This window comes from Dysidea avara, chromosome 6 (genome assembly GCF_963678975.1).
Source record: "Dysidea avara chromosome 6, odDysAvar1.4, whole genome shotgun sequence".
NCBI lineage: Eukaryota > Metazoa > Porifera > Demospongiae > Dictyoceratida > Dysideidae > Dysidea > Dysidea avara.
The window spans coordinates 15,466,675-15,489,261 of record NC_089277.1 but is presented as its reverse complement, the minus strand read 5'-3'; the positions used below and the strand labels follow the sequence as shown (position 1 = coordinate 15,489,261).

General features: G+C 38.5%; 1 protein-coding gene across 1 annotated transcript in view; it reads right to left on the bottom strand.

The window, feature by feature from the left end:
• The window catches only part of LOC136257703 (uncharacterized), a 112,141-nt gene that overhangs the window by 4,486 nt on the left and 85,068 nt on the right, over positions 1 to 22,587 (bottom strand). Inside the window, exon 13 of the mRNA XM_066050992.1 lies at positions 16,287 to 16,364. Within this exon, the coding sequence (XP_065907064.1) occupies positions 16,287 to 16,364 (78 nt within the window). The remainder of the gene's footprint in view (positions 1 to 16,286; positions 16,365 to 22,587) is intronic.

The window sequence follows — 22,587 nt, the reverse complement described above, 5'->3', positions numbered from 1 at the left end:
AGTGTGCAAGGAGACACAGGACATCAAAACATGACTTGATAACGATGTTATAAGTGCTTCCAGGTATTTACTATAATAATTGTGCATACATTATATTCATGAGTTGCAGGAAAAATAATTGAGTGAAGTCATGATCAACACTGCATGCATAATTCAGTTACTAGGCAACACTAAATAATAGTTTTTGCAATGTGGGGATCATTTTTCTACACAGCACATTTCAACCACATGACAAGATGGCTCAGACATTTTCAACCTATATTCCTAAGTACTTATTTGGCACCTTAGGTTAATTTAAGCATCATGTCACAAATTGTTACAAATGGTATCACTTCAGCCAATGAAACCCACAATCATTTCTTTTTAAGCCAAGAATTTAAACCCAAAATTGATGTTTACAAACCTCTGTCTTATACCATGACCACTTGGGATTTTCCTGATATACCGGTATATGCCTGTGTCTTCAGGCTTGGGCATATATATCAGGCAAATCCCTCATGGTCATTGTATAACTATTAAATATATACCACTTTTATACCTCACTTCAAAGGGAAGGGAAGGTGTATAAATGCCATAATAGCGCTGCTATCAGTGCTCAGGAATGCATTAATGAGAAATGGGGGTAAGTTATATCCTTTCATATAGTAGAGTAGCTAAGCAAAATTATTATTACAGGGTGATTAAAAGCACCATTTTTGGTATACAAGTTCTTTAGGGTGTACTTATCAATATTAGAAGGGGTGCCCACCAAACCTAATTATGTGTGGGCTGAAAACAAAATGGCCATCAAGTAGCCTCAGTATAGTACATGTAATAGTTGTGACACTGTAAGGAGTGCATTGCTTGATATGTACGCATGATACCTGAGGGTGAGTGCGTACATATCAGGTAATGCACGACTTACAGTGTTGCAACTAATATGTTACACTTCAAAGTAGCTTTTTAAGCCTCTGTAGGTACTTTTTAAAGTAGTTTTAAGCCTTTCAAGTTACTTCTAAAGTATTTTTAAGCTGCTAAATTCACTCAAGTTAAATGCCTTTGAAGTGGTTGAGAGTGACTTTAATGTGGTCTGGTATGAGCTTTATCCACAATGACATTTATGACATCATGAGAATAAAAATAGCCACGATAGTTGGGGGACTGTTATACAGGCATCTATGGAGATAAATTTTCGATTGCTCACATTTCCGCTAGGCATGGAAATATCGACCATTAACTGACAGGTATGGTTATGAAGTAACAAAAGTTATTGTAAACATACGCCATTTAGAAAAAAAAAATTCAAACACGACAAAACATGTTTATCGTAATGTCTTACATAAAACTTCACCTGTTGTTTAGAACTTGATAACAAGACACACGTGTTGTGTGGCCCAAGAAGCCGGCGCGCCACACCGTGAGTATATTTACAGGAAGAAAGTAAATGCGGTTTTCACACTTTCGTAGCTCCGTGATTCCTTATCCGATTGAAATCAAAGTTGCTACAGAAATGCTGGCTAGGTAGGGGAGTCCAAATTCCAAATTTGAAGAAAATCGCTCCAGCCATTTCTGAGATACAAGCGGCCAAAGTTAGGGTTTTTTTTCTTCTACTTCTTTTCGTACACTTTGCAAAATCCGCCATAAAACACGAATGCGTGCTCCAATTGGGTTGAAATTTGGCACACGTAAAGGGCTCATTAAGGCGAATCTCAGTACCATTGGAAGGAATCCGATGAACATTCATGGAGTTATGACCGATTATTCGCGTAAAATTAGGTCGAAGGTCTGTCACGCCCACAAGGTAAACTGCTTGAAGGAATGAGCTGAAAATTGCTATGTAGATGGAGTAACTATCGTAGGAGTGCCTTTTTGTGGTTTGAAAGGAATCCAGTTAAAGGCCATCAGGATATGACACAAAACCCAACCTGTGTCAAAATTACGCAATTGATTTTTATGAATAAAAAAACTATTAGTTTTCACGCCTACCAGGCAAACCGCTTAGAGCAGTGAGCTGAAAATCGGTGTGAAGCTGGAATAATTATCATAGAAAGTCCTTGCAGTAGTACAGAAGAATCAAATTACAAACCACTGAGTTATGATTTCAAAGCCAACTACGTGTAGCATATGCGAGATCGAGATACTCTAATAGAACAGTCACCCTAATAAAGCATTCAGCTACGTTTATAATTTACTCCATTAGGCCACTCCAATTGGTAATTATGTTTCTGGTCCACTGCCTGCATCCTTTTTTGGAGAATGTGAAATTTCAGAAATACATGGGTAAAATGCCTGCATCAGCTCTTTGAAAAACCTGGATTTCAGAAACAAATATTGGGCTGCAACAAGTATGCTAAATCTAATTAAGTGTCATTATTTTATTGGTGAAGACCTGCAAGAAATGGGCAGAGTGCATAGTACGGATTGATATACTCTAATAGAACAGTCAGTAAATCACAAAAAATACTCTAATTGAGCAGTTACTTCATTGTTGCTTTGTTGCTGAATGCTACCCGCCTGCACCTAAAACTGATTTTCAAAAGACCAGAAACATAATTACCAATTGGAGTGGCCTTATAGAATTATATTACATTGCAAGTTATTCTGTAGGGAGTTCAGCTACAAACAAGTCACCCTGTAGTCAGATCAGCTAGAAGAAGGTACCTAATAGAGAGTTCAGCTACAAAGAAACCATCATGTAGAGAGTTCAGCTGCAAACAAATCACCCTGTAGAGATTTCAGCTACAAACAAATTGCCCTGTAGAGAGATCAGCTAGAAGAAGTTACCTTGTAGAGAGTTCAGTTACAAAGAAACTATCGTGTAGAGAGTTCAGCTGCAAACAATCCCCCAGTAGAAAGTTCCACTACGAACAGATCACCCTGTAGAGAGTTCAGTTAGAAACAAGTCATCCTGTAGAAAGATCAGCTAGAAGAAGTCACCTTGTAGAGAGTTCAGCTACAAAGAAACCACCATGTAAGAATTCAGCTGCAAACAAATCACCTGTAAAGAGTTCAGCTAGAAAGAAGTCACCCTGTAGAGAGATCAGCTAGAAACAAGTCACCCTGTAGAGAGTTCAGCTAGAAGAATTACATTGTAGAGAGTTCAGCTACAAAGAAACTACCATGTAGAGAGTTCAGCTGCAAACAAATCGTCCTGTAGAGAATTCAGCTACAAACAATCACCCTGTAGAAAGATCAGCTAGAAGAAGTTACCTTGTAGAGAGTTCAGCTACAAACAAGTTATCCGGTAGAGAGATCAGCTAGAACGATCGCCTTGTAGAGAGTTCAGCTACAAAGAAATCACCCTGCTTCATCTTTTCTTCTTCCTGTGATAAAGAAAAAAATGATAGGTTAAAAAGCCCTAAAGCCGGCCTAGGGTATACAAATACAAAAAGAAGTGAAATCTAATCCAAAACAGCCAAGCTGTAAAAAAAGAGTGCGGCCCTCAGAAAGGCTATGGTGAAAAAAGATGTGAAATCCAAGGTGGCGGCCAAGAAATGGCTGTGACGGTAGGTTAATGGTAAAAATTTTAATAACGACAATTCAGGTGAATTTTGTGCCACTTCATAGCCTTTCTGAGGACCGCACTCTTTTTTTACAGCTTGGCTGTTTTGGATTAGATTTCACTTCTTTTTGTATTTGTATACCCTAGGCCGGCTTTAGGGCTTTTTAACCTATCATTTTTTTCTTTACCACAGGAAGAAGAAAAGATGAAGCAGGGTGATTTCTTTGTAGCTAAACTCTCTACAAGGTGATCCTTCTAGCTGATCTCTCTACCGGATGACTTGTTTGTAGCTGAACTCTCTACAAGGTAACTTCTTCTAGCTGATCTTTCAAGCGGCACAAAATTCACCTGAATTGTCGTTATTAAAATTTTTACCATTAACCTGCCGTCACGGCCATTTCTTGGCCGCCTTGGATTTCACATCTTTTTTCACCATGGCCTTTCTGAGGGCTGCACTCATTTTTTACAGCTTGGCTGCTTTGGATTAGATCTTCTTTTCTGGCTGAAATATATGCAATTTAAAAACTTTCTCCATAGGGGCCTATATAACAGTCCCCCAACTATCACGGCCATCTTTATTCTTGTGATGTCATAAAACGTCATTGTGGATAAGGCTCATTTGTCCAGGATTCTTTGTGGTTGTTGAATATATCAATATTGTTACTATATCAAAGTTTCATATTAGCTCTTACTATAACACTAATACTTACTGTGTAAGGTTTTCAAAATGTATAAGAAACCTTATCACCAAGAGACTGTTTTGATTGTGGGATTCAGTTAGTCTCAATTGAGAGCCACAGGAGATCACTAAAGCCCACAATGTAAAGTGCATCTTACACCTAAATTTTTTTTGCAATGCACACAGCCATTATTAGTATTAACATCATTGCAGCCATTTCTTGGCTGCCACCTTTGATTTCACAACTTTTTTCATCTAGGCTTTTTAAGGCCACACCATTTTTTCACAGCTTGGCTGTTTTTGTGTGGATTTCACTTCTTTTTGTACTTTATAAGGCCCCAAAACCAGCCTAAGGCTGACTTTGAGGTTTGTTTTTACTCACATTTCTTCTTTTCTATGTAAACACAATGATGATTATTGCAGACAGACTTATAAATGTAATTCATTGCATGACTTAATTCAATATTTGATAACATTATTGTAATACACTATTAGAGTGCACATTTTTGAGGACTTCTAATAGAACATACATAGAATGTTCTTGAACTTCTATTGGTAGATATATGAAATTACAAACGTTTGATTAAAAACTAAAAAAAATACATTCATAAAGTAGAAATTAAGTGGTGATCAGCCAAGGTAGCTGTGGTTCAGTGATTAAGGATGTAGGTGTAGGTATGGAGGTCCCTGCATGGTTTGAACACTGGTAAGGTTTTTTTCTCGACATTTTTTGTACACCTTTTTACCCCATTGTGACTGCTCTATTAGAGTATCTTGATCCCACAATTTTATACTTGTTTTGTTTTTGCTTTATAACTTTGTCACTGTAACTCTACTGCTATTCAAACTATCAAAAGACACTGCTACGATGATCAGCCTATCTACACACCAATTTTCAAGTTATTCCTATACTCGGTTTACCCTGTAGCTGTGACAGAAGTTTGATCTTTTTTAAAACACTCAGATTCACAGCAAACTTGGTAAGTGAATCCACCATTACATGCTCTTCATTTGTGCCAATGATTGAGGCAATCGAGCTACACATTTGCATTTTATAGCAATTTTTGCAAAGTGTATGAAAATAAATCAAAGCCCCCATATGGCATAAGAAGAAAAAAAACGGTGAAATTAAAACGAAACTTTGAACACCCATATCTGGCAAACGGTTGTTACGAATTTAATCAAATTTGTTGTGTGGCCTACCCTACCTGGCGGACAGCTATAATGCAAAAATACTGTGCTTTGGAGAAGGGGCCTTGGAGCTATGCACGCATGAAAAAGCTGTTTTCTTTCTTCCTGTCAATATACTCATGGTGTGGTGTGCCGACTTTCTTGGCCGCATGACACACTACCATGTGTCTTAATACAGACCCATAAAGAAGACTACTCGTTTCAAATTGCATATATGCAAAAGTTAACTTGCAGTACAATTTACTGATTCATTTGACAAGTTTGTACACATTGAATGCCAAATATAATTTGGTTAAAATAGGAAAACTAACTACACATTAAAACGTATGATATACTGTAAAAGTACTATGCAGGGGCTACTTGATGGCCATATTGTTTTCAATCCACACATAATTAGGTTTTATACACATCTTTCCCAGCACCTTTTAAAGTTTCGACCAATGTGAAAGATTTAGTATTGTCTTTAAACTAGCTTGCAATAAAGACAATACCAAATCTTTCACAATACTGAAATTTTTAAAAGATGCTGGGAAAGATGCATGAAATCGTCTAGAATCTAGACAGCTTACAATTACCACCAAACACACATTCTTGCTTTTTCCCTTGAAACAAGTCAGATTGTAATATTGGAAAAGAGTCTGTATCACTAGCCTTTTTCAAAATTTCCTCAATATTATAGAAAATGTGTTCATCACCAGCACCTAAGCAAACTAATAATCTATATCAATGTTTGAGCCACAAGTGGCTGTACACAGCTAATTAGATGCACTATACTACAATAAGATGATTATGGCATTTCAAGCAATTGCTTTGCATTGGTCTGCAAACCTATCCTGGGTACACATATCTGCATGCTGTATTATTACTATGTGACATAATAAGCGCCACAGAGCTACCACCACTTTAGAATAGATTGTCTTGATGCAATATTCAGTAGTAAACTAGTTTGCTTGGAGGATCATAAGCTCTGAAGTAACCAAATGGACAATTCACTCTGTTCCTTACTTTGCATTTCAAGTACCTCCATTATAACCAGGTATGTAGATTTGTTTGCTGAGATATACTGTATGTTTCTGGATGCATCCTTGTGTTGCCTTATAGACTGTCTACTCATGTAACACTCTATCATGTCATCTAAAATAAAATTGCATTCTGTATATGTGACCGGATTTCACATAACAAGGCTTCCACACACACAAAATCAAACTTACGATTTTACCAGAAATGGATTGCTGGTCTAATACACTATCATATTTCACACTGTACTTCCTTCAGCACTGACAAGTCTGGTTTCTGTAGCAGCTTTCTTCCGACCCTGTCAAAGCCACGAGTGTGAGATTGGCACCATTAAATGGCCATGGCTTTGTGATAATGGTGTGTAGTGAGCTGGGACTTCACAGAGAGCTCGCCAATAGTGTTCTCAGTCAATTTGGAGTAATTTGAGGGCCATGGAGGGCCATGGAGAGCCCAAACTTGGCCTCTGGATTCCAATCGTCTTCTTACTCCATTTTATACCCGTATATTAAGACCACCGTCCACCCCCACCCTCCCACCCTATTACTACCATCTGTGATATTATTACCCGCTCGAAAAAAGCTGCTCAAAACAGGGCAAATTTTGGGTATCAGAAATGTATACACCCACTCAGTGATAGCTAGTGAACAGATGAACAATTGGTGCAAATTTTGTTTGCACAGCTGTAGGCACTGGGAAGTTATTACACAATGATTCCTTAAAATCGCCATATCTCCTAACAAAGCTTTGTGCGTCGAAGCCTTGTTTTGTCAAATTCAGTCACATATATAGTCATAACAGGGTGGACCAACTCCAGGAGGTTGTATCAATTACTACACTATCCATGACATGCAGTAGCTGAATGTACTGATAAAAACTCAAAAAATGCTTACAAACTAGACTCCATAGCATAATAGGATTCTAGATTATCAACATACATATAAATGTTACTTGGAAGTACACCAAAGATGTAAACTGCTACAATATTTACGCTTTGCTGTGCTACCATGAAATTCGCAAGTTTAAGGGCAAACAGGTCAAATATTAGACTTACTATACAGTGAATAACCAGCTTAAGAAAAAAAATTAAGAGAAGCCAAAGAAAGCGTTGCTTTCCTCACCCCAATACTCTTAACATGTAGCAAGCCAGAAAGTGGGGGATAGGGTAACTTTGGAAATGAAATTACACTGTGAAGTTCAGCAAATTTGGATTCCATTCTGGGGTCTGGGATCATACACCCCAGGAATATTGAAAGTCTGTTATATCTAGACTGTTCTTACTGTGTTTTTACAGATAAATTTTTAGCTACAGCTTATTAAAGGAGATATTTACAATATATCTGTTAGTGGTTGACTGCTCTATTAGAGTATTCATTTTTTTGCTACAAGCAGTGACCAATAATAATGGGGGCGTGGCACCCTTCTAAAAATGGTCCAGATGCTTTAACAAACCTTTAGAAAAAATTGGTGCTTTTATCTGCTTCGTAACGATTTCCTCAAAATTTGATGCTAAGCTACCCTACTATTAATGCATTCCAAGCATTCTCAGAAATCATTACATTTCTTTGATGAAACTGTGTGATCTACTCTACTTTAATACAGTGACACTTCACAGGATCAATAGTGGGTTTTAGTTTTGTAAAATGAGCCCGAGTTAACCTAGAGAAGAAGATAGTCCGTTATTTTACTGAAGTCACAGGTTAACTTATATTGCTGTTTTGATTGATTGTAGTCACGTGGCACGATGTCCACGTATAGGCACTAGGCATGGCGCTTAATTGATATGGCCAATAGTGTAAACATATTCTCTATTATATATGTACTAGATAAAGCACTGCTGTGAGTGATAGCTATACAGGAAACATAGCATGAAAAGAGTGGGCTATATTTTGTCTCGAGACCACTCTTTGAGTGCTATATTTCCCGTACAGCACGAGCGAAAGGCAGTGCTTTATCTGGTATAGAGAACGGTCAACTTGAGATACACACAAAACAATTAGAAACTCACAGAGTAGTGTTATCATCGGTACAATAGGCATTGCGCCTGTGTTTTGCCTGTGTTGCACTGTGCTGCGCCTGCATTAGTCATTCTGTGAGTATAGTCTGTCTTCTCAACAATTAAAAGTTTTTGATTGTAGTACTACAAGCATCTTTAGCCCCATGAAAAACAGATAAGCTGTAGAAAAACACTCCATGAAATTAATGGGTAACTGAAAGAGCTGATATCTAGAGCGGCCAAGAATCAATAATGTTACTGTAGAATAGCGTGGTCGATCACGTGATTATCATTACAATTAAAGCACACCATACATATAGAGGTTACAACAACAAACATACATTATAATACACATAGCTTACAACACAATATGTTACAGTTTACATGTTACATCTCCCCTCTTAGGTCAATACCTGAGACGATCAGGTGGATTTACAACAGTTCCAGTTTGGGATCGGATGACTGGTCTACTTGGGCCAACAATGGACTCAGCAGGAATAACAGCCTGTTCAATTTCAGAGCGAGTTCTTAAATTGGCACGGTTCCTTCTTACTTGGCCCGAAGCTGTTTCGACTACATATGATCTTGGTGCATCAGCTGCATGTGAAACTCGCCCCGGTGTTTGAAGTCCTCTTGTTTCTACCCAGACTGGCTGATCTTCTGGCAATGGTGGTAGTGTTCTTACTCGGTGGCGTTTGTCATAGTGTTCTTTTTGTGATTGTCTGTATCTCTCATCTAGTCTTCTAAAGTTTGTAATGTGAGACCATTCAGGTACATAGCTCTCCTTCACCTGGGGAATGTCTGTCCGTATTCTTCTCCCCATCAACAATTCTGCAGGGCTAAGTGCACACCAGGGCATAGGTGTTGCCCTATAGCTGAGGAGAGCCTTGTAAGGGTCTGAAGAGTTCTCAAGCAGACTTTTGACCGTCTTTACTGTTCTTTCCACTAGCCCATTGGCTTGTGGATAATGTGGACTTGTTGTTATATGTCTGAATCCATAGGTCTCTGAGAACTCCTTTATGTCCTGTGAGCTAAATTGTGGCCCATTATCTGATACCATTTCAGCTGGTATACTAAACCTTGCAAAAATAGATTTTAAATGTGTGATGACACTGGATGATGTCAGTTTCTGTACTTCTGCAAACCTGGAGTAATAGTCAACTGTCAACAGATAAGTAGAATTCTTAAGTTCAAACAGATCTGAAGCAATATGTGACCGGATTTGCGAAAAGGTACCTTTTCCACACATTTTACATACTAGCAAACAAAATGATGTAACAGTTTACTTCTTCTACTGATTAACATTCTCTTAGTATCAAATTGTAGCCAGATACTGTAGCTACACTCATGAAAAATATCAGGATAATATATACAACGATTAAAACGTTATGAAGCTTCAAAGTTCAAAAAATGGGTCAAATTTTGTGTGTGAAAAAGGTACCTTTTTGCAAATCCGGTCACATATGTTCCCAGGGATAGCTGGGTAGTGGTGTACTAATCAGGGGCTCTTTGTTAGGAGCTGTAGTTTTCTGACAGACGGTACAAGATTTTATAAAGGTTTCCATTTCCTTAGATACACTGGTCACCAAACAGAAGTAGAAACACGCATCCTACAATGTAGGATTCCCTGATGTCCATGGTGAATCTTTTCTAAAGTAGCTTGTCTCAGGCTTTCTGGGATTACAATCCTAGATTGGTACAGTAATAGAGTTCCACTAAGTGTAAGTTCACCACGAAATCTCCAGAAGTCTTTCAACTCCCTGGACAATTTGTTTCTACTAGGCCAGCCTGACGTACAATACTCAATTAGTATTGAACAGATACTGTCCTCAGCTTGTGCCTTGCGATAACTGTCCAAATGATCAGGGCTTGTGGGGAAAGCAGCAGTGATTGTTTGCATAAATTGTTCAATTTCTTCAGATGATGAAGAACTGAAAGCATCTGGGATTTTTTTAAGTGGTGCTCTTGACAAGGTATCAGCAGTGTAGAGAGTTTTCCCAGGCACATGTTGAATGGAATATTGGAAACCCATCAAGCGGAGTCTGAATCGGAGTACTCGAGGTGGAAGCATGTCTAGGCTCTTCCTGCCTAAGATAGGCACTAGAGGCTTGTGGTCTGTCTCTAATATAACGCATTTGCCAAGAACATATTCAGCAAACTTCTCAAGAGCCCATGTCAAAGCCAGTGCCTCTTTTTCAATCTGAGCGTAACGAGTTTCCGCTTCATTGAGTGTGCGTGAAGCAAATTCCACTGGTCGCCATGCTCCTTGTCGTCGTTGCATCAAAACAGCTCCAATTCCATAAGCTGAGGCATCAGCACTGACTTTAGTCTTGGCCTCTACGTCATAGAGAGCAAGTACCCGGGGCGAAGATATCTCCCTTTTTAACTTAGTAAATGCCTCTTCTTGGGCTGCTGCCCATGTCCATGAAATCTTTGAGCTCAACAATTCCCGGAGTGGCTTTGAGATGTGTGCAATATTTGGGGAAAATTTGTTCATCTGGTTAATCATCCCCATGAACCTTCTGAGTTCTGTAACAGAGGATGGCGGTGCCATCTCAAGTATAGCAGTGGTCTTCTTTGGGTCAGGTGAGATTCCATCCTTGTCTATTACATGACCTAGGAAAGATACGCGACACTGATTAAAGCAACATTTACTTTGATTCAAGGTGATACCAGCTGCCTGAATCCTTTTAAGTGTAGCATGTAGTCTGGATTCGTGTTCTGTCAAATCTTTACCATACACCAAAATGTCATCAACATGGCAAAGTACTCCTGGAAGACCTGAAAGCACATTGTTCATATGGCGTTGAAAGATTTCTGGAGCACTAGAAATTCCGAAGGGTAGCTTATTAAAGCAAAACCTTCCAAAAGGAGTTATGAATGTAGTCGACAATTTGGATTCCTTGGCTAGTGGGATCTGCCAGAATCCACTATTGGCATCCAACTTGCTGAAAACTGTTGCTCCTGATAACTGTGCAAGTGTGGTATCCACCTTAGGAATAGGGTGTACTTCTCTTAATACGCTTTCGTTTAGTGGCTTAAGATCGACACAGATCCGGACTGCCCCAGAGTCCTTAGGTACCACCACCATTGCTGCACACCAGGGAGTTGGTTCTTGGACAGGTGAGATTACCCCCAAAGTTTCCATCCGTTGTAATTCATTTTGTACCTTTGATCGCAGTGGGAGAGGGATATTTCGTGGAGCATTTAAAGCAAATGGCTGGCTGTTTGGTTTTAGTTTGATAGTGTACTCACATGCAAACATTCCCAACCCTGTAAACAACAATGGATACTGTGAAATGATACTTTTTCCATTTCCAACAGAGCATACATTCAACAATAATTCCAGTTCCTTAATTGCTGGCAATCCCAAAAGGTCACTCTTCAGGTCTTTGATAACATAAATGTCTTGTGTGCAGCACCTCTCATGGTGGGTGAGGGTCAGGTTTATCTTGCCAAGGATCTTCAAATGGGTCTGGTCTGGACCATAAAGTGACACTCCTGTCTTTTCTAAAGGCTTGGTGAGGTTTAAAGACTTCCAAGTAGAATCCGATATGGCAGTAACCTCAGCACCAGTATCGACTTTGACAATCATTGGTTTTCCTTGCATTAGAATTGTTATAGCCCACATGTTCTTTTTGCTGCCTTCCAGTGTCCAGATATTTGTCCGGTGTTTCCAGTTGTGAGTGATCTGACTGACTGGAGAGTTCATGTACGCCCCTAGTCTGAGGAGCAACTGTGTTGGATAAACACTGACTGCTATAATGCCCTTTTCTGTTGCAGCGGTAACATAGCATTTCTTTCGCCGGGCACAATTGTCGTGGATGGGAGTTTTTCCCACATCTTCTGCAAATCTGTTGAGCTAAGGGTTGTTTCATTGGTATCGCTGGTAGTTTCCTTCTGGGACCCATTTTAGCTACTGCATCTAGAGATGTGTCCCCTTTACTTGGTTGTTTCAGCTCTTCTTGTTGCTCCTTCACTGCTTCATGCTGACGGATTAACCTTTTGGCTTTGTCTAACGTGAGCTCTGCTTCCATCTGCAGACGTTCTGATAGGGCATGGTCTCGAATCCCCACTACTAAACGATCTCTCACGAGTTCCTCTTTCATTACTCCGTATTCACAGTTATCTGTCAGATGGTGTACATCAGTAATAAATTGCTCGACAGACTTGTTTGGCAGCTGCATGGCATCTCTTATTAAAGCGCGCCCGTTCGAAGATGATGTTCTTTCGAACCTTGAAGTAATCGTCAAATGCGTCCACAACTTTGTTGTACTTCTTCTTATCTTCCGATGTAATCCTTGTAGTGTCCAATATGTCTTCCGTGTCGTCCCCCAGGCAGTAAAGAAGAGTGCTTACTTGACGCTCGTCTCCCTTGTCTGCTAGCTCCGATGCCTGGCGGTACTGCTCAAAACGACGTTTCCATTTAGGCCACTCATCTGTCTTGTGGAAGCAAAACGGAGCTGGAGGCTGTAGGTTTACTGTAGACATTACAAAACGACAGTCACTTCTGACACCATGTAGAATAGCGTGGTCGATCACATGATTATCATTACAATTAAAGCACACCATACATATAGAGGTTACAACAACAAACATACATTATAATACACATAGCTTACAACACAATATGTTACAGTCTACATGTTACAGTTATTACAACTGACTATGATTACCAAAGAATATCTTGGCTGTAAAACAGGCAAATAAAAGTAAAAAAATAAAATAAAAAGGCAGCCAAATTACCAGCCAATTAGAATTACAAAGAATTAATTTAGGATGTAGCAAGGGTGAATGTATAGAACAGAGTTGAATGATTAAGATTCAATGTTGCAAGTTAATAATTGTAGTTAGTTGTATCGACTTAACTTTTATTCTTGGCCACTTCAGATATCAGCTGTTTTGGTTGCCAGTTACTTTTATTTGCCTGTTTTACAGCCAAAATATTCTTTGGTAATCATAGTCAGTTGTAGTGACATTATTGATTCTTGGCTGCTCTAGATATCGGCTCTTTCAGTTACCCATTAATTTCATGGAGTGTTTTTCTACAGCTTATCTGTTTTACATGGGGTTACAGATACTTGTAGTTTCTTGGACATGCCATTTTTTACAGCAAAGGTGTTGTGGGGGGACATCACTAATTTTTGTCAGTTATAAAATTTACAGACCCAATGTTCAAGCCATGAGGGGTATATGATGAATTCTGCCTTGTAGAGGTGTTGCAACCAAACACAAATCTGCTGATACGTAGGTGGTGAGCATATAACATACAATCCTATAGTAGCGGTTAATTTTTATTAGGACAAGGGTCAGTGGAAATTACTGCAATTTACTGGTCAGGCCAATGGCTACAGTCAGGGTTACCAAAGATGTGTGTAAAGCACTTATTTGCAAAGCATGCTTTTCTAGGTGATCTCGGGGAATGCCACCATCTTGAAATAGCGACTCTGAGATTGCATCTGGAATCTGGGAGTGTTTTCAGACAGAGATGTAAATATTCAGCTATATTGTCCAATGACTGTTCTATTAGAGTATTTATTGCCTAATTGTTCTATTGGAGTATATCAATCATTCTGTACTTATCAATGAATAAAACCTGCTATGGCCATTGCCATAGCGGCTGTAGTGTTCTGAGGACAACTTATCAACTTGGTTTGCCACTCGTAGAGCTAGATGCTTTGCTGAGGGTTATGAAAGAGATCACAAACATCACACTATTATTTTTATTTCACTACATACAAACACATTACACACAAGCACAAGACACACAAAAGGTGCAAACACTATACACACATGTTCACACACATACCCCACATATTGGTTAATTGTACTTGATGTGAACAAGTTAATATCACATCTCTTGTGAAATGCTCTTGTAGGTGAGCTGGTAGTATCCTTACTTGGTGTTAAAAAGTTCTTACAGAAAAGAAAATAGTGTTGTACATTCTGTTTAGTGCCCATTAATTACACATGACACTCCATAGTTAAGCCATGAGGATATCCTAGCAAGTGTCTTTGGTTTTGCGACTGATGTTCCAGGTTAGTTGCATGTGTGTTTAATTTAAGGTTAAGTTCAGTGCCTGCTTGTTCCTTTACAGGTGGTTCTCCTCTTACTGGTTGGGCTGACTGGTCAGCCAGCGCAGTACAGGCTATCATGGCTTAGTTGTACTGGCCAGAATGAGTGATTACTCACTCAAAGTAGGCTATCAGCCTGCAAAATAGACCCAGCAGTTCTATAACAACCTGATATAGAACTGTTGTCTATTAGAGTGTTCTATAACTGCCCATTGTAGTATGGTGCGTGGGCAGATCAAAGGCTGCCTCCAGTGTTACAAATCAGTTGTAAACTGGTTTACAAATAATTGTAGCATGGCTAACTACCTCCTTTTGGCCACACAGTCTGGCCACTAATTAGTTCAAAGACTTCAAACGAAACCATACACCAGACCAAGACAGGAAGTCACAATGCAAGGCTAATAATGTCAAGGACTAACAAGGAGGTAAATCACTCTGGAATGAATGAACACACAACACTGCACTCGTCTGAATGAATGGGAAGCAGTACAACCGCTGGGCTGAGCATGCGCTTGTTCGCCAATAAATTAAGCTAACCAAGACTATTATAGCGTTGCACCACTCAACAATGAATATCAGATACTTCAGCTACACCCATCTAAATGATGCAGAAGCTGTACAATGGTTGGAGTGATTGACATCGATAATGGAACCTCGCGCATGTGCATAACAAACGTGCTACCAATGAATAAACTAGCTAACAATGAATTAACTAACCATTAAGACAGTGATTAGTAAGTAAAATCGTTCCTTGTACACAGCGCTCAGCGGTAGCCAATATTAGCCTTGCGTTCATGCTCATTCTGTGTTACAAATGGGTGCCTTTGATCTGTGCACGCCCCATACCACAAATCAGTTAGAACACACCCATTCGGTTTGTATCTGATTTGTAAACACTCCACACTTGGGCCTGCGGCCCTCGGGTGTCGTGTTTACAAATCGGCCCTCGGGTGTCATGTTTACAAATCAGATACAAACCTCATGGGTGTGTTACAACTATTACATATAGAACACTTGTGCTTGTATGGCAAATATAGATCCACGCAAAGTTCTTATATATATATAAAGAGCTTTGCATGGGAGGATCAAAGCAAACAAGTGTTCTATATTTACCATACAAGTACAAGTGTTCTATATTGGGCAGTTATAGAACACTCTAATAGAGCTACAGTTCTACATTAGTTAGTTATAGAACTACCAGGCCTATTTACAGGCTAATAGCCTGCTTTTAGTGAGTGATCACTCACTCTTGGCCAGTAAAACCAGTCAACCAAGCCAGTCTAGGCTGATAGCCTGTACTGCACTGGCTGACCAGTCAGCCCAACCAGTAAGAGTGGATTTAATTTATAGACACACTTGAAGGTTTCGATGATGGTTACTTGTGGTCAGCAGCAGTGAACGTTCTTACTACGTTTTGTTTACATAAACAGATGAGTCCTACGAATATCACGGAAATATGCTTAATAAAGTACCACAATCAAAAACTTTAAGTTGTTGAGTAGACAGACTGTACTCACAAAACGACTAATGCAGGCGCAGTACAGTGCAATACAGGCAAAATGCCTATTGTACCGATGATAATACTACTCCGTGAGTTTCTAATTGTTTCGTGTGTCTTGTGTGTATCTCAAGTTGACAGTTCTCTATACCAGATAAAGCACTGCCTTTTGCTCGTGCTGTACGGGAAATATAGCACTCAAAGAGTGGTCTTAAGACAAAATATAACACTCGGCTTTGCCTTGAACTATATTTGTCTCTCGTCCACTCTTTTTGTGCTATATTTCCTGTATAGCACTCGCGGCAGTGCCTTATCTAGTACATATATATATATATCAAAATTTAGTACATACGTCCTTGCAATCAACAACTTCTATGTCTTCAGAAAGTGGTAGAATTCCTATTGGCTTTTCTCTTTGTGTGTCAAAGTCCTATAAACAAACACATAAATAAGATGTCACAAATGCTACTCCTAATACATCACAAATTAATGTTCTACAACGTAAAAATGTTTGATGCATAGAAATTCAAACTACTCTAATATAACAATCATTAAAGTTTATACTATATTGTGGAACCTGTGTGCGTATTTGGGACCTAATTATCCTGATCAATGTTCTAATACATATAATGAACTAAATAAATATAATAGTCTATGAGCCAGCCACCCAAATTTGACCGATCGGTACCATTCAAGGTGGCCAATTCTATCATGCATTTCCTGAAAGATACATGTCTATAGATTGTACATTGGCATGATAGCAATGCTGAATCAGTAGCTTTCCTAATGTACGGCCCCTGTTTATGTTACCATGATGCAACAAGGTATCAACTCCTAGATAATTTTAAATTTCACACTTTTGATTATAACTTCAGATCTACATCACATATCTTAATTCTGTGTTTTTTATGCACATGATTACCCTCAAGGGTTGTTACTTATTTGTATAATTGTTGCCATGGCAACCACCACAATTATGCTGCTATTTGTGTATTTATGTTTTTTTTAGATTAGTACTTAGCCCTTGAGTCACATCAGTACCATTCATGGCGGTCAATTCTATCATGCATTTCCTGAAAGATACATGTCTATAGATTGTATATTGGCATGATAGCAATGCTGAATCAGTAGCTTTCTCACTGTACGGCCTCTAGTTTATGGCACGACAAGATATACCTCCAAGACAATTTTATATTTCATATTTTTGATTATAACTTTTGATCTACACCACCTATTTTAATTCTGTTTTTTGCACATGATTACTCTCAATGGTTATCACATTTTTGTACACTTTTTACCATGGTAACAACCACAGTTATGCCGCTATCTGTATTTGTGGTTTTTAAATCAATAAAGTTTAGCCCATGAGTCACAATGATTGGTTGGTGCCATTCAAGGTTCTGTTGGTATCGTATAAAATATCCACTCATAGACATTAATAATAGGCATGATAGCATTCCATAACAGTAGCTTTCATCAGCAAAACAGTAAACACTGATTTGTTCCATGCTTCCTCAACAAAAGTATTAATTTGCTGTTGTTGTGTGACACAGTATGTTCAATGTGAACTGTTTCAAACTCCTAAAGTTGTGAAGTTCACACAATTAACAAGTATGTTAAAGGAACACATGCTGTCACTTGGAGTAGAAATACAAGAATGCACTAACAAACACCTTCGAAGAAAACTGGAAACAGATTTTGGGAACATGTTGCACATAGTATCTAATGCATCAGGGAAACTGTTGATATTTCCAGACAGCTTAAGTTCAGAAATTCTACGTGAAAATCAGGAACTGAAAAAAGAGCTGAGCACGCTAAAAGAAGATAATGAAATGTCCTGCAAAAACAGCCTTGCATCTATAAAACATCTGGAAAAAAGCAACAATTGGCCATTTCAACCGTCAGCTTTGACTGACCTTCAAATTCCAGAAGATCTCACTAATTTTATCTTTACTTAATTAAATTACTGGAGAATTGCTCCAAAAAATCCAACAAAATTTAATGTAGTTTACTTCATGTTGACTCAATTGCTCAGGATATTGTTTATGCAGTGAGTGGAGGATCACAAGTGCCTCCAAAGCATATTCTTCTGCCAGTAGCTGCAAAAGCATTGACTGGCAATGTTGAGCTTATACGAATTTTAAACAGGCTTGGACATGGTGTGTCATACATGAAGAAAATGAAACTGCTCTGTGTCTGCTTAAGATTTCTGGTGCAGCAGATGAAGTTATGTTGCCTGAAAATATACTTACACATTTATTCACCACTTTAGCCTGGGATAACATTGATCAAATTGAGGAAATGCTTACAGGAGAAGGTACAATTCACAGAGTTAATGGCATCATTGTTCAGCCAAAGACGTTTGGATCAGAGCCAAACAAACCACTGTGCCCAGCTGTTCAGAAAGACAAGAAGAGAAGTTTAACTTTAGATGAAGATCCATTGCCTGTTTATGTTCCAGGTGAGCGCACAGGTCCTCCCAATCTCCGAAGTGTAGACTTGCATAGTTCTGAAGTCACTAACAAAGCACACAAGAAAAACCTTGTATGGATGCTTACCAGACAAATACATACAGAAAATCAACAAGTGATGGGATGGACAGGCTTCAATATTGTCATCAGAAAGGACCTAATAGATAGAGAAGATAAAATTGTTTACCTTCCAACTAATATTAATGCCCCTGCAACTGAAATGACAACTGTACATGAAAACTGAGACAATCAGTGTTGATCCGCAACAATCTTGGTCTTTCTAAAATTGTGGTCATGTTTGATCAGGCAATATATGCCAAAGCTGTGGAGATAATTAGGAAATATCCAGACAAGTTCAAAGATGTGATCTTGCGTATGGGAGCATTTCACATTATATGTGCAATCTAATACCTATCATTGGAAAATGGTTTCAAGATAGTGGGTTCAAAGACATCATAATAGAAGCTGGTATTGTAGCGCAGGGATCTATTGTAGGTGTTCTGGAAGGTCGTCAATACAACAGAGCTGTAAGAACTCATAAGTGCATGTATGAAGCTTTCCTTCGCATGGCATTCAAGGAATTTCCCATTCGGATGGAACAAAATCATTTGCTATGCAAAGGATGCATTGATGAGGGAGTAAAAGTTATCCAACAACTACATGAAGATCTTTCTCCAAAAACGTACAATGATGCTATGTCCGTTACACGGCTTGATATGCTTCATTACTTCGAATTATTCTTAGATTTTCTTCGGAACAACAATATTAATGGTGATTTGTCTGCATTTTGGATGAGTTACATTGATATGGTCACTGTTTTGGTAGGTTTCTTAAGGGCTTCAAGAGAAGGCAATTAGGATCTTCATGTTGCATGTATCCGCTATATATGCTGCCTTGGTGCTTTGCATATGACAAAATCAATTATGCACGCTACCTTAGTGTTTATTATGCTGAGATGTCTCACCTTTATGAAACACATCCTGATGATTATGAAGGTTTCAAGCAAGGTTGGTTTGCTGTTCAGATAAGTGAGTCAAATACATTTGGTCACATTCCAGTTCATCAGACAGCAGAGGAAACAATCAATAAAGATACAAAATCTCCAGGAGGAACGTGTTGTTTCAGTTTAAATCCTGGTGCTGTCAGACGTTACTATTTAACTTCTGAGTACAGAAGTGCTTACATTGGGATGTTGCATGAGATGGTTCAAGTAAACAAATCTGATTTACAGCATACAGATATTCACAGCCCTTGAATTATCAAAGATGAGAAAGCAGTTAGCAAAGTTATTGATGTGATTGGTGACTTGGTACATCCCTTCAAAGATTCTAGTGAACTACTCAACATTGTTTACACCAGATGAAATCACTGCAGATCTTATGCAAACACATAGACATGGTAAAGATACTTATAAACAATTTAGATTGCAGTGACTTGAAGCAAATCCTGCATTGAAAAGTTTTTATGACACCCTTCCCAAAATGAAACTTAAAACTTTTAGTGAGACTTGCAAAATGAAGAGAGTGAAAAGTAATGGTAGGGACATTAACCACTGGACTGTTTGGGAATATTTTGATGATGGCTCAGACTAGACAACTTTACATGAAAGAAATTTTAAAGGTCCCTTGCCATGGTCTCTTGCTACAGCTGATGGTTTACCTAGGAAAACAGCGAAGTCCACACTATCCAGGGAATTACAAAAGAATGCTCCAGCATTTGAATTCATCTCTTGTCATCTGCTTGCATAGTTAATGGAATGGCAATTGTTCACAAGGTAGAAGAAAACATTTGGTGAAATTGTTTGCTGAAAGCTATTCATGAAGCTTCAAACAGTACTAGGCTTGACATTGTCTTTGATGTTTATAACAAAAACTCCATAAAAAACGCTGAACGATATTTGCGGCAATCAACATCTGGAAGTGTAGAATATAAGAACATTCAATCAAAGCAGCTCGTAGTACAGTGGAGAAAATTTCTTACTTCCACAAGTAACAAAACATCCCTAACTCATTCAGGTGAATGGAAGCAGCAGAATACATTGAGAAACTTAATGGAAAATCTGTTTGTGACATGCAATGAAATGTGTCACTCCATAAGGCTATAAAGCAATATCAGAGCTACAATCTACCCAAGAAGAGGCAGACACACGGATTCTTTTGCATTCAGCTCATGCAACAATGTCTGCATGGTTTTGAAGCAGTTGTGACTGTTTCGGATGACACAAATGATCTTTTGTTATTGATTGCTTTCCAAAATGAAATCACTGCTTCACTTCACTGGAAAAGTGGGACCCAGGCTAGGGTGAAATATATTGAAATACGGAGAATCACAAGAAGTTTAGGAGAGTCTGTTTGCAAAGCCATTATAGGACTCCACAGTTTTACTTGATGTGATTCAGTCAGCACTTTTGCTGTACATGGGAAGCTGAATGCATTGAAACTGACGATAGAAGATGCTGAGTTACAGGAAACATTTGGTGGTCTTGGAAGAGAATGGATTGTACCAAGCCATCTTAATGATGAACTAGAGACATTTCCTTGCCAATTATATTCGTCTCAAACATCAGCAACTAAGGCTGATGATCTGCGCTATGGGCTCTTTGCAGCAAAAAAGGGTAATGTAGAACCTCATCATCTTCCACCCTGCAGTAATGCTTTGAAGAAGCATATTTTTCATGTCAACTATCAGACAGCGATTTGGAGAAGATGTCTTATACCGAAGCCAGAAGTACCACTGCCCAATGGGTATGGTTGGAAGCTGGAGACCTTGAGAGGTCAATGCACTCTTACAATTGATTGGATGGAAATTGGTACAGCTCCAGAGTCAGTTATGGCACTCCTGGCATGTAACTGTGCTAAGTCATGCACAGCACCAAAGTGTAGCTGTGTTGTCAATGGACTAAAATGCTCAGAACCTTGCATGCAGACTGTCATCTTGCGAGAATCAGCCTACAGAAGATGTTCCTCAAGGAGGACAGTTAGATGGCATCAATAATACAGATAGTGATGATGATTATGAAGATTGAACACTACTTTTATTAGCAAATCACGGTGGTTGTAACACTACTGCATTAAATATACAGTTTATTAAACTTCCTATCTCTGAACAGTAACTAGATCAACTAGTGGATATGTAACCTCACTCCACCATCAGAAATCTTTAACCTGGCTTCTTTGATTTTAACATTCACATGTATATAGTTAAACCATAACCAAGATGTCCAATGAAATGCATGGAAGAATTTTAAACCTTGATGACTCTGATCCTTGTTTGGTTACAGAACAAAGCACTTTTGGAAGCTGGCATCAGATTTTCAAGGGCTTTCTAATGGTGCAAATTTGAAATTCATAGCTTATTGCATTAGTAAGTTACTATTGATTTTAAGAGATTCACATGAATGCGTAGCTACTGAATCAGCATGCCAATAATAATCTATATACATTCTTTCTTCAAAAAATGCAAGATAGAATTGGTTACCTTGAATGGTATCAATCGGTTAAATTTAGATGGTCAGCTTACAAACTAATGGTCTGAGTGTAACAACATAACTATTTTATCAATAGTATCATCACAATCTGAGCTATTATACACATGCAATGAAGTAAAGTCTGCATAGTCTACCTTTCTTTGTACAATCATATATTATATATAGGTTTAAGGACAGCACATGCACGTGAAACTAGGTAGATATGCTTTTCTAAATTGCACAACAACCACAACATAGCGTTCTTTCAGGTGCTACAAATTTTCGACGATAATGAAGATTTTCATTAACTAAAATATTATTACAAAATTTAAAAGTATAAAACTAGATACAATAGATATAAATCCATGAATAGTAGCATAATTGTGGTTGTTACCATGGTAACAAGTGTACAAAATGTGATAACCCTGGAGAGCAATCATGTGCAAAAAACAGAATTATTATTATTATTTATTACTAGGACCGCGTCACATACAACCAAGTACATACACCAACGTTGCAACCTACCCATTGGGCAAGTATAAACAGTGCCATAGGCAACACTCAGAGCAGTGTGCGTGTACCGGTGGAAATGATACATATGCATACGTACACAGGCAAGGGAGTTTAACTGGCATCAGAAAACCACAATACTAAAACACAACCTACACAAAACCCAAGTTAAGTTAGCTATATTGAAAGTAATTATATATTGTAGG